We start from the raw sequence: 14,444 nt of genomic DNA, 5'->3' as shown, positions 1-14,444 counted from the left end.
ATGCTGGACTGGGTTATATTGGACTGGGTTACACTGGACTGGGTTGGGTTATACTGGACTGGGTTATATTGGACTGGGTTATACTGGACTGGGTTATACTGGACTGGGTTATATTGGACTGGGTTATACTGGACTGGGTTACACTGGACTGGGTTGGGTTATACTGGACTGGGTTATATTGGACTGGGTTATACTGGACTGGGTTACACTGGACTGGGTTGGGTTATACTGGACTGGGTTATACTGGACTGGGTTACGCTGGACTGGGTTACACTGGACTGGGTTACACTGGACTGGGTTACACTGGACTGGGTTACACTGGACTGGGTTATACTGGACTGGGTTATACTGGACTGGGTTATATTGGACTGGGTTGGGTTATACTGGACTGGGTTATATTGGACTGGGTTATACTGGACTGGGTTATACTGGACTGGGTTATACTGGACTGGGTTACACTGGACTGGGTTGGGTTATACTGGACTGGGTTATATTGGACTGGGTTATATTGGACTGGGTTATACTGGACTGGGTTATGCTGGACTGGGTTATGCTGGACTGGGTTATACTGGACTGGGTTATGCTGGACTGGGTTATACTGGACTGGACTGGGTTACACTGGACTGGGTTACACTGGACTGGGTTATACTGGACTGGGTTATACTGGACTGGGTTATACTGGACTGGGTTATACTGGACTGGGTTATACTGGACTGGGTTATACTGGACTGGGTTATACTGGACTGGGTTATACTGGACTGGGTTATACTGGACTGGGTTACACTGGACTGGGTTATACTGGACTGGGTTATACTGGACTGGGTTATACTGGACTGGGTTACACTGGACTGGGTTACACTGGACTGGGTTACACTGGACTGGGTTATATTGGACTGGGTTACACTGGACTGGGTTATACTGGACTGGGTTATACTGGACTGGGTTATATTGGACTGGGTTACACTGGACTGGGTTGGGTTATACTGGACTGGGTTATATTGGACTGGGTTATACTGGACTGGGTTATATTGGACTGGGTTATACTGGACTGGGTTACACTGGACTGGGTTGGGTTATACTGGACTGGGTTATATTGGACTGGGTTATACTGGACTGGGTTATGCTGGACTGGGTTATACTGGACTGGGTTATGCTGGACTGGGTTATACTGGACTGGGTTATACTGGACTGGGTTATACTGGACTGGGTTATACTGGACTGGGTTATGCTGGACTGGGTTATACTGGACTGGGTTATACTGGACTGGGTTGGGTTATACTGGACTGGGTTGGGTTATACTGGACTGGGTTATACTGGACTGGGTTATACTGGACTGGGTTATACTGGACTGGGTTATACTGGACTGGGTTACACTGGACTGGGTTATACTGGACTGGGTTATACTGGACTGGGTTATACTGGACTGGGTTATACTGGACTGGGTTATACTGGACTGGGTTACACTGGACTGGGTTACACTGGACTGGGTTGGGTTATACTGGGTTGGGTTACACTGGACTGGGTTACACTGGACTGGGTTACACTGGACTGGGTTACACTGGACTGGGTTATACTGGACTGGGTTGGGTTATACTGGACTGGGTTACTGGACTGGACTGGGTTACACTGGACTGGGTTATATTGGACTGGGTTATACTGGACTGGGTTATACTGGACTGGGTTATACTGGACTGGGTTATACTGGACTGGGTTATATTGGACTGGGTTATACTGGACTGGGTTATTCTGGACTGGGTTATTCTGGACTGGGTTATTCTGGACTGGGTTATACTGGACTGGGTTATACTGGACTGGGTTATACTGGACTGGGTTATACTGGACTGGACTGGGTTATTCTGGACTGGGTTATTCTGGACTGGGTTATACTGGGTTGGGTTATACTGGACAGGGTTATACTGGACTGGGTTACACTGGACTGGGTTACACTGGACTGGGTTATACTGGACTGGACTGGGTCATGCTGGACTGGGTTATACTGGACTGGGTTACAATGGACTGGGTTACACTGGACTGGGTTATACTGGACTGGACTGGGTTATGCTGGACTGGGTTATGCTGGACTGGGTTATGCTGGACTGGGTTATACTGGACTGGTTACACTGGATTGGGTTATACTGGACTGGGTTACACTGGACTGGGTTACACTGGACTGGGTTATACTGGACTGGGTTATACTGGACTGGGTTATATTGGACTGGGTTATACTGGACTGGACTGGGTTATACTGGACTGGGTTATACTGGACTGGGTTACACTGGACTGGGTTATGCTGGACTGGGTTATACTGGACTGGGTTACACTGGACTGGGTTATACTGGACTGGACTGGGTTATGCTGGACTGGGTTATGCTGGACTGGGTTATACTGGACTGGGTTATACTGGACTGGGTTGGGTTATACTGGACTGGGTTATACTGGACTGGGTTATACTGGACTGGGTTATACTGGACTGGGTTACACTGGACTGGGTTGGGTTATACTGGACTGGGTTACACTGGACTGGGTTATACTGGACTGGGTTATACTGGACTGGGTTACACTGGACTGGGTTATGCTGGACTGGGTTATGCTGGACTGGGTTACACTGGACTGGGTTATGCTGGACTGGGTTATACTGGACTGGGTTATACTGGACTGGGTTACACTGGACTGGGTTACACTGGACTGGGTTACACTGGACTGGGTTATATTGGACTGGGTTACACTGGACTGGGTTATACTGGACTGGGTTATACTGGACTGGGTTATATTGGACTGGGTTACACTGGACTGGGTTGGGTTATACTGGACTGGGTTATATTGGACTGGGTTATACTGGACTGGGTTATACTGGACTGGGTTATACTGGACTGGGTTACACTGGACTGGGTTATACTGGACTGGGTTATACTGGACTGGGTTATACTGGACTGGGTTATACTGGACTGGGTTATACTGGACTGGGTTATGCTGGACTGGGTTATACTGGACTGGGTTATACTGGACTGGGTTATACTGGACTGGGTTATACTGGACTGGGTTATGCTGGACTGGGTTATATTGGACTGGGTTACACTGGACTGGGTTGGGTTATACTGGACTGGGTTATATTGGACTGGGTTATACTGGACTGGGTTATACTGGACTGGGTTATATTGGACTGGGTTATGCTGGACTGGACTGGGTTATACTGGACTGGGTTATACTGGACTGGGTTATACTGGACTGTGTTATGCTGGACTGGGTTATACTGGACTGGGTTATACTGGACTGGGTTGGGTTATACTGGACTGGGTTATACTGGACTGGGTTATACTGGACTGGGTTATACTGGACTGGGTTATACTGGACTGGGTTATACTGGACTGGGTTATACTGGACTGGGTTATACTGGACTGGGTTATACTGGACTGGGTTATACTGGACTGGGTTATACTGGACTGGGTTATACTGGACTGGGTTACACTGGACTGGGTTGGGTTATACTGGACTGGGTTACACTGGACTGGGTTACACTGGACTGGGTTATACTGGACTGGGTTATACTGGACTGGGTTATACTGGACTGGGTTGGGTTACACTGGACTGGGTTATATTGGACTGGGTTATACTGGACTGGGTTATACTGGACTGGGTTATACTGGACTGGGTTATATTGGACTGGGTTATACTGGACTGGGTTATACTGGACTGGGTTATATTGGACTGGGTTATACTGGACTGGGTTATTCTGGACTGGGTTATTCTGGACTGGGTTATACTGGACTGGGTTATACTGGACTGGGTTATTCTGGACTGGGTTATTCTGGACTGGGTTATACTGGGTTGGGTTATACTGGACAGGGTTATACTGGACTGGGTTACACTGGACAGGGTTATACTGGACTGGGTTACACTGGACTGGGTTACACTGGACTGGGTTATACTGGACTGGACTGGGTCATGCTGGACTGGGTTATACTGGACTGGGTTACAATGGACTGGGTTACACTGGACTGGGTTATACTGGACTGGACTGGGTTATGCTGGACTGGGTTATGCTGGACTGGGTTATGCTGGACTGGGTTATACTGGACTGGGTTACACTGGATTGGGTTATACTGGACTGGGTTACACTGGACTGGGTTACACTGGACTGGGTTATACTGGACTGGGTTATACTGGACTGGGTTATACTGGACTGGGTTACACTGGACTGGGTTGGGTTATACTGGACTGGGTTATACTGGACTGGGTTATACTGGACTGGGTTATGCTGGACTGGGTTATACTGGACTGGGTTACACTGGACTGGGTTATACTGGACTGGACTGGTTATGCTGGACTGGGTTATGCTGGACTGGGTTATACTGGACTGGGTTATACTGGACTGGGTTGGGTTATACTGGACTGGGTTATACTGGACTGGGTTATACTGGACTGGGTTACACTGGACTGGGTTGGGTTATACTGGACTGGGTTACACTGGACTGGGTTATACTGGATTGGGTTATACTGGACTGGGTTACACTGGACTGGGTTATGCTGGACTGGGTTATACTGGACTGGGTTACACTGGACTGTGATATGCTGGACTGGGTTACATTGGACTGGGTTACACTGGACTGGGTTGGGTTATACTGGACTGGGTTATATTGGACTGGGTTATACTGGACTGGGTTATACTGTACTGGGTTATATTGGACTGGGTTATACTGGACTGGGTTACACTGGACTGGGTTGGGGTTATACTGGACTGGGTTATATTGGACTGGGTTATACTGGACTGGGTTACACTGGACTGGGTTGGGTTATACTGGACTGGGTTATACTGGACTGGGTTACGCTGGACTGGGTTACGCTGGACTGGGTTACACTGGACTGGGTTACACTGGACTGGGTTACACTGGACTGGGTTATACTGGACTGGGTTATACTGGACTGGGTTATATTGGACTGGGTTGGGTTATACTGGACTGGGTTATATTGGACTGGGTTATACTGGACTGGGTTATACTGGACTGGGTTATATTGGACTGGGTTACACTGGACTGGGTTGGGTTATACTGGACTGGGTTATATTGGACTGGGTTATATTGGACTGGGTTATACTGGACTGGGTTATGCTGGACTGGGTTATGCTGGACTGGGTTATACTGGACTGGGTTATGCTGGACTGGGTTATACTGGACTGGACTGGGTTACACTGGACTGGGTTACACTGGACTGGGTTATACTGGACTGTGTTATGCTGGACTGGGTTATACTGGACTGGGTTATACTGGACTGGGTTGGGTTATACTGGACTGGGTTATACTGGACTGGGTTATACTGGACTGGGTTATACTGGACTGGGTTATACTGGACTGGGTTATACTGGACTGGGTTACACTGGACTGGGTTACGCTGGACTGGGTTACACTGGACTGGGTTACACTGGACTGGGTTACACTGGACTGGGTTATACTGGACTGGGTTATACTGGACTGGGTTATACTGGACTGGGTTGGGTTACACTGGACTGGGTTATATTGGACTGGGTTATACTGGACTGGGTTATACTGGACTGGGTTATACTGGACTGGGTTATATTGGACTGGGTTATACTGGACTGGGTTATACTGGACTGGGTTATATTGGACTGGGTTATACTGGACTGGGTTATTCTGGACTGGGTTATTCTGGACTGGGTTATTCTGGACTGGGTTATACTGGACTGGGTTATACTGGACTGGGTTATACTGGACTGGGTTATACTGGACTGGACTGGGTTATTCTGGACTGGACTGGGTTATTCTGGACTGGGTTATTCTGGACAGGGTTATACTGGGCTGGGTTATACTGGACAGGGTTATACTGGACTGGGTTACACTGGACTGGGTTACACTGGACTGGGTTATACTGGACTGGACTGGGTCATGCTGGACTGGGTTATACTGGACTGGGTTACAATGGACTGGGTTACACTGGACTGGGTTATACTGGACTGGACTGGGTTATGCTGGACTGGGTTATGCTGGACTGGGTTATACTGGACTGGGTTACACTGGATTGGGTTATACTGGACTGGGTTACACTGGACTGGGTTACACTGGACTGGGTTATACTGGACTGGGTTATACTGGACTGGGTTGGGTTATACTGGACTGGGTTATACTGGACTGGGTTATACTGGACTGGGTTATACTGGACTGGGTTACACTGGACTGGGTTGGGTTATACTGGACTGGGTTACACTGGACTGGGTTATACTGGATTGGGTTATACTGGACTGGATTACACTGGACTGGGTTATGCTGGACTGGGTTATACTGGACTGGGTTACACTGGACTGTGATATGCTGGACTGGGTTACACTGGACTGGATTACACTGGACTGGGTTATACTGGACTGGGTTATATTGGACTGGGTTATACTGGACTGGGTTATACTGGACTGGGTTATACTGGACTGGGTTATACTGGACTGGGTTACACTGGACTGGGTTGGGTTATACTGGACTGGGTTATACTGGACTGGGTTATACTGGACTGGGTTACGCTGGACTGGGTTATACTGGACTGGGTTATGCTGGACTGGGTTATACTGGACTGGGTTATACTGGACTGGACTGGGTTACACTGGACTGGGTTATACTGGACTGGGTTATACTGGACTGGGTTATACTGGACTGGGTTATACTGGACTGGGTTATATTGGACTGGGTTATATTGGACTGGGTTATGCTGGACTGGGTTATGCTGGACTGGGTTATGCTGGACTGGGTTATACTGGACTGGACTGGGTTACACTGGACTGGGTTATACTGGACTGGGTTATACTGGGTTATACTGGACTGGGTTATACTGGACTGGGTTATGCTGGACTGGGTTATGCTGGACTGGGTTATACTGGACTGGGTTATACTGGACTGGGTTATACTGGACTGGGTTACACTGGACTGGGTTATACTGGACTGGGTTATACTGGACTGGGTTGGGTTATACTGGACTGGGTTGGGTTATACTGGACTGGGTTATACTGGACTGGGTTATATTGGACTGGGTTATACTGGACTGGGTTATACTGGACTGGGTTATGCTGGACTGGGTTACGCTGGACTGGGTTACACTGGACTGGGTTACTACTGGGTTATACTGGGTTATACTGGTTATACTGGACTGGGTTATACTGGACTGGGTATACTGGACTGGGTTATGGACTGGGTTATACTGGACTGGGGGTTATACTGGACTGGGTTATACTGGACTGGGTTATACTGGACTGGGTTATATTGGACTGGGTTATACTGGACTGGGTTACACTGGACTGGGTTGGGTTACACTGGACTGGGTTACACTGGACTGGGTTACACTGGACTGGGTTACACTGGACTGGGTTATACTGGACTGGGTTATACTGGACTGGGTTATACTGGACTGGGTTATACTGGACTGGGTTATACTGGACTGGGTTATACTGGACTGGGTTATACTGGACTGGGTTACACTGGACTGGGTTGGGTTACACTGGACTGGGTTATATTGGACTGGGTTATACTGGACTGGGTTATACTGGACTGGGTTATACTGGACTGGGTTATACTGGACTGGACTTGGTTATTCTGGACTGGGTTATTCTGGACTGGGTTATACTGGGTTGGGTTATACTGGACAGGGTTATACTGGACAGGGTTATACTGGACAGGGTTATACTGGACTGGGTTGGGTTCTACTGGTTATACACCCCTTCAAATTGGTTGATTCGGCTGTTTCAGCCACACCCGTTGCTGACGAGCACACAGTCATGCAATCTCCATAGACAAACACTGGCAGAAGAATGGCCTGTACTGAAGAGCTCAGTGATTTTCAACGTGGCATCGTCATAGGATGCCACCTCTCCAACAAGTCAGTTCGTCAAATTTCTGCCCCAGGTGAACTGCAAGTGCTGTTATTGTGAAGTGAAAACGTTGAGGAGCAACAACGGCTCAGCGGCGAAGTGGTAGGCCACACAAGCTCACAGAACTGGACCTGTACTCGGTTACAACACTCACTACCCGAGTTCCAAACTGCCTCTGGAAGCCAAGTCAGCACAAAAACTGTTGGTCGGGAGCTTCATAAAATGGGTTTCCATGGCCAAGCCTAAGATCACCACGTGCAATGCCAAGTGTCGACTGGAGTGGTGTAAAGCTCGCAGCCATTGGATTCTGGAGCCGTGGAAACGCGCTCTCTGGAGTGATGAATCACGCTTCACCATCTGGCAGTACGACAATCGAATCTGGGATTGTCGGATGCCAAGAAAACGCTACCCGCCCCAATGCAACTGTAAAGTTTGGTGGAGTAGGAATAATGGTCTGGGGCTGTTTTTCATGGTTAGGGCCCCTTAGTTCCAGTGAAGGGAAATATTAACGCTACAGCATACAATGGCATTCTAGATCATTCTGTGCTTCCAGCTTTGAGGCAACAGTTTGGGGAAGGCCCTCTCCTGTTTCAACATGACAATGCCCCCCGTGCACAAAGCGAGGTCCATACAGAAATGGTTTGTCGAGATCAGTGAGGAAGAACTTGACTAGCCTGCACAGAGCCCTGACCTCAACCACATCGGACATCGTTGGGATGAATTGGAACGCCGACAGCGAGCCAGACCTTATCGCCCCAACATCAGTGCCCGACCTCACTAATGCTCTTGTGGCTGAATGGAACCAACTCATTTACATTTTACATTTAAGTCATTTAGCAGACGCTCTTATCCAGAGCGACTTACAAATTGGTGCATTCACCTTATGACATCCAGTGGAACAGCCACTTTACAATAGTGCATCTAAATCTTTTAAGGGGGGTGAGAAGGATTACTTTATCCTATCCTAGGTATTCCTTAAAGAGGTGGGGTTTCAGGTGTCTCCGGAAGGTGGTGATTGACTCCGCTGTCCTGGCGTCGTGAGGGAGTTTGTTCCACCATTGGGGGGCCAGAGCAGCGAACAGTTTTGACTGGGCTGAGCGGGAACTGTACTTCCTCAGTGGTAGGGAGGCGAGCAGGCCGCTCCCCTGCAGCAATGTTCCAACATCTAATGGAAAACCTTCCCAGAAGAGTGGAGGCTGTTATAGCAGTAATGTTCCAACATCTAATGGAAAACCTTCCCAGAAGAGTGGAGGCTGTTATAGCAGTAATGTTCCAACATCTAATGGAAAACCTTCCCAGAAGAGTGGAGGCTGTTATAGCAGTAATGCTCCAACATCTAATGGAAAACCTTCCCAGAAGAGTGGAGGCTGTTATAGCAGTAATGTTCCAACATCTAATGGAAAACCTTCCCAGAAGAGTGGAGGCTGTTATAGCAGTAATGCTCCAACATCTAGTGGAAAACCTTCCCAGAAGACTGGAGGCTGTTATAGCAGCAAAAGGAGGGACCAACTCCATATTAAAGCCCATGATTATGCAATGAGATGTTAGATGTCCACATACTTTTGGTCATGTAGTGTAGATCTGTGTGGCGTTGCGTAGACGAGGTAATCTGATTTGACATTGCTGAAGAGACATTCAAAATGGGGTTTTAACAGTGGCTCTTAGAAGTGTGTATATATATACTGTATGCGTGTGTTTGTGTGTGTATGTATGTATGTGTGTATATATATATATCTGTGTGTATATATATGTGTGTGTATTCTGACAGGAGGAAGAGAGGTATGGCTGAAGTGTAGAGCTGTCAGTGCTGTCAAAGCCAACAGCCGTTTCATACAGGAAGAGCCATGGGGGAGGACTACTGTCACCCACAGCAGCAGGTACGCACACAAACATTATATAATATGTGACAGAGAGGAGGTCTCTCTCTCTCTCTCTCTCTCTCTCTCTCTCTCTCTCTCTCTCTCTCTCTCTCTCTCTCTCTTTCTCTCTCTCTCTCTCTCTCTCTCTAGGTGTCTCTCTCTCTCTCTCTCTCTCTCTCTCTCTCTCTCTCTCTCTCTCTCTCTCTCTCTCTCTCTGTGTCTTTCTCTCTCTCTCTCTAGGTGTGTCTTTAGGAGTAGGTGTGTCTTTAGGAGTAGGTGTGTCTTTAGGAGTAGGTGTGTCTTTAGGAGTAGGTGTGTCTTTAGGAGTAGGTGTGTCTTTTGGAGTAGGTGTGTCTTTTGGAGTAGGTGTGTCTTTTGGAGTAGGTGTGTCTTTTGGAGTAGGTGTGTCTTTTGGAGTAGGTGTGTCTTTAGGAGTTGGTGTGTCTTTAGGAGTAGGTGTGTGTTTAGGAGTAGGTGTTGGTCCAATATATTTCTGTAATACTATGACATCACTATGGTCCAATATCTTTCTGTTATACTATGACATCACTATTTAATGATGCCCAATACTCTGCTTCTTGTCAGTGGTTTGACAGTATGTCTGGACATCACTGCAGACAACAATGTGAATATCTGGGAGTAGGAATAAAACACTATTTTCTTACTATATTAGCAATTCACTTTCCCATTGGTCAATCTCACCTGTAGAACCTCTGTCGGTCCCGCCCCCTTCCTCCACTCTCGGCCAATTAGGTGTGGACTTGTCACTAGCCCCGCCTTCTCCTACCACCTGTCGCTCTGTAGACAGAGGGGAGTGTTGTATGTGTTCTCCAAACCTAGAGCGCACACACACACACGCACACACACACACACACACACACACACACACACACAACCAATTGAATAAAAATGTTGGGCATGATGTCGCCCACAGAACATAAAGGCAGACATGTCATTTGCTAGGAACACAACAAGTGCCATATTATAATAACAAAGATAAAGACAATTCATGTAAAAGTACATTAAAAAGGACAGTTATGGGCAGAAGTTGCTTTCCTCTGCATGAACTAATTCATGGGCTACGTACCAAACGGCAAACTATTCCCTACATTGGGAATAAAGATGCCATTTGCATCTTTATACAATTCATGGACAGAGCCGTGAGGAACTTGACGTTCGGCTTCTCTGTAATGGATACAAGCTGGTCAACAGGCACCACAGCGTTTTCACATGGGGAAAAAAACTAAAAACAATTGTTGGATATAGTGCTTCATTCCTTTCCAATCATCTCCCATTTCAACATCTTCCTTAACTATTACATAAAGGGTTGTGTTAAGTACGCTACAGACTATGAACACACTCAAATCAAATCAAATGTATTTATATAGCCCTTCGTACATCAGCTGATGTCTCAAAGTGCTGTACAGAAACCCAGCCTAAAACCCCAAACAGCAAGCGATGCAGGTGTAGAAGCACGGTGGCTAGGAAAAACTCCCTAGAAAGGCCAAAACCTTGGAAGAAACCTAGAGAGGAACCAGGCTATGAGGGGTGGCCACTCCATCTCTTACCCCTCGGGCATGGACTTCTGAGTCCTCCAATGCTGCGGGGTGTCACTGGAGAAGGAGAGGTTGGACAGGGAAGATCGGTTGTGAGGAGAACGGCCCAGTGCCAGAGAGGAGACCGGAGCATAGTTCTCACTGCCTGGAGACATTCTGGAGGGGTTGAGATAACACAGAATAGATATTAACCCTCTAACCCAGACCCTAACCCTGACCCTAACCCTAACCCAGACCCTAACCCTAACCTAGATCCTAACCCTGACCCAGATCCTAACTCAGACCCTAACACTGACCCAGATCCTAACCCTGACCGAGACCCAGACCCTGATCCTAACCCTGACCCAGATCCTAACCCAGAACCTAACCCAGACCTAGACCAAACCCTGACCCAGATCCTAACCCTACCCTGACCATAACCCAGACCCTGACCCAGATCCTAACCCAGACCCTGATCCTAACCCAGACCATAACTCAGACCCTAACCCTGACCATAACCTAGACCCTAACCCTGACCATAACCCTGACCATAACCCAGACCCTTACCCAGACCCAGATCCTAACCCAGACCCTGACCCAGATCCTAACCCTGACCCAGATCCTAACCCAGACCCTGACCATTACCCTAACCCAGACCATAACCCAGACCTAGACCCTGACCCAGACCATAACCCTGACCCAGTTCCTAACCCTGACCATAACCCTGACCCAGATCCTAACCCTGACCATAACCCAGATCCTAACCCTGACCCAGATCCTGACCATAACCCAGACCCTAACCCAGACCCTGAACATAACCCATACCCTAACCCAGATCCTAAACCAGACCCAGATCCTAAACCAGACCCAGATCCTAACCCAGACCCAGATCCTAACCCAGACCCTGGTCATAACCCTAACCCAGATCCTAACCCTGACCCTAACCCAAACCCCAACTCAGATCCTGACCATAACCAAGACCCTAACCTAGACCCTAACCCTAACACAGACCCTGACCTTAAACCTAACCCTGACCCAGATCCTAACCATAACCCAGACACTAACCTATACCCTAACCCAGATCCAAAACCTAACCCAGACCCTGATCCTAACCATAACCCAGACCCTAACCCTGACCTAGATCCTAACCCAGACCCTGACCCAGACCATAACCTCGACCCTAACCTAGACCCTAAACCCAGAACCTAACTCTGACCATAACCCAGACCCTAACCCAGACCTAGACCAAACCCTGACCCAGATCCTAACCCTACCCTGACCATAACCCAGACCCTGACCCAGATCCTAACCCAGACCCTGATCCTAACCCAGACCATAACTCAGACCCTAACACTGACCATAACCTAGACCCTAACCCTGACCATAACCCAGATCCTAACCCAGACCCTGACCCAGACCCTGACCCAGATCCTAACCATAACCCAGACACTAACCTATACCCTAACCCAGATCCAAAACCTAACCCAGACCCTGATCCTAACCATAACCCAGACCCTAACCCTGACCTAGATCCTAACCCAGACCCTGACCCAGACCATAACCTCGACCCTAACCTAGACCCTAAACCCAGAACCTAACTCTGACCATAACCCAGACCCTAACCCAGACCTAGACCAAACCCTGACCCAGATCCTAACCCTACCCTGACCATAACCCAGACCCTGACCCAGATCCTAACCCAGACCCTGATCCTAACCCAGACCATAACTCAGACCCTAACACTGACCATAACCTAGACCCTAACCCTGACCATAACCCAGATCCTAACCCAGACCCTGACCCAGACCCTGACCCAGACCCTAACCCTGACCCAGATCCTAACCCTGACCCAGATCCTAACCCAGACCCTGACCATTACCCTAACCCAGACCCTGACCATAACCCAGACCTAGACCCTGACCCAGACCATAACCCTGACCCTAACCTAGACCCTGAACATAACCTAGACCCTGACCATAACCCTGACCCAGTTCCTAACCCTGACCATAACCCTGACCCAGATCCTAACCCTGACCATAACCCTGACCCTGACCATAACCCAGATCCTAACCCTGACCCAGATCCTGACCATAACCCAGACCCTAACCCAGACCCTGAACATAACCCATACCCTAACCCAGACCCAGATCCTAACCCAGACCCTGACCCTAACCCATACCCTGAACATAACCCAGACCCTATTCCTGACCCTAACCCAGACCCTGATCCTAACCCAGACCCTGGTCATAACCCAGACCCAAATCCTAACCCTAACCCAGATCCTAACCCTGACCCTAACCCAAACCCCAACTCAGATCCTGACCATAACCCAGACCCTAACCTAGACCCTAACCCTAACACAGACCCTGACCCTGACCCAGATCTTAAACCTAACCCTGACCCAGATCCTAACCATAACCCAGACACTAACCTATACCCTGACCCAGACCCTGATCCTAACCCAGACCCTGATCCTAACCCAGACCCTGATCCTAACCCAGACCCTGACCATAACCCAGACCCTTAACCAGACCCTTCCCTTCTCCTCTCCCCTACCTCCCTCCCTCCCCTTCTCATCTCCTCTCCCTCCCTCCCCCTCTCCTCTCCCCTACCTCTTGGTATCCAGCGGGCGTCCATCACTACTAACACTGCGTGGTATAGCAGCGTTTCTCTCTGGGCGTTCGGCAGACAGGGTCTTCCCCCCAGAGCTCCCCAGGCTGATGGCCCGGTTGGGGGTGTGTGGCTGGGGGGAGGCCGTCAGGGACTGCTGGGGGCTACTGGAGGTTCTCTGCCACTTGTTGTCTTTGCTGCGGAACGGGAATTTGTAGTCAAACGAACCACTCTCACCACTGCTCTTATACTCAACCACTGGGATACGATAGAGCTCAGAGCAACCTCTGTAGAGAGAGAGAGGGGGGATAGAGAGAGGGAGGAAGAGCCAGGGGGAGGAAGAGACAGGGGGAGGAAGAGAAAGGAGGAGGAAGAGCCAGGGGGAGGAAGAGCCAAGGGGAGGAAGAGCCAGGGGAAGGAAGAGCCAGGGGAAGGAAGAGCCAGGGGAAGGATGAGCCAGGGGGAGGAAGAGCCAGGGGGGGGGAAGAGAGAGGAGGGTCAGGTAAGAAGCAGAGGTTAGACTCCACACACATGGTTGACATGATAATGACGACCTCAGAATCACTAATCTGACCATCACAC

At 49.0% G+C, this 14,444-nt stretch overlaps 1 protein-coding gene across 4 annotated transcripts in view; it reads right to left on the bottom strand.

The window, feature by feature from the left end:
* LOC118380431 (signal-induced proliferation-associated 1-like protein 1) overlaps nucleotides 1–14,444 on the bottom strand; it is a 103,677-nt gene that overhangs the window by 36,233 nt on the left and 53,000 nt on the right. For 3 of the 4 annotated variants that reach the window (XR_008141231.1, XR_008141232.1, XM_052524257.1), the window contains exons 13-15: nucleotides 13,865–14,149; nucleotides 11,286–11,429; nucleotides 10,420–10,553 (exon numbers count right to left, since the gene is read on the bottom strand). Coding sequence is in view for 2 of the 4 variants with exons in the window: in XM_052524257.1 (XP_052380217.1) it covers nucleotides 10,420–10,553; nucleotides 11,286–11,429; nucleotides 13,865–14,149 (563 nt within the window). In the remaining 2 variants the exon portion in view is untranslated. The remainder of the gene's footprint in view (nucleotides 1–10,419; nucleotides 10,554–11,285; nucleotides 11,430–13,864; nucleotides 14,150–14,444) is intronic. The other variant, XM_052524258.1, reaches the window with a different exon arrangement.

Source organism: Oncorhynchus keta, chromosome 8, assembly GCF_023373465.1.
Source record: "Oncorhynchus keta strain PuntledgeMale-10-30-2019 chromosome 8, Oket_V2, whole genome shotgun sequence".
In the NCBI taxonomy this organism is placed as follows: Eukaryota; Metazoa; Chordata; class Actinopteri; order Salmoniformes; family Salmonidae; genus Oncorhynchus; species Oncorhynchus keta.
The sequence above is the reverse complement of the archived record's forward strand: the minus strand, read 5'-3'. Positions and strand labels throughout refer to the sequence as shown.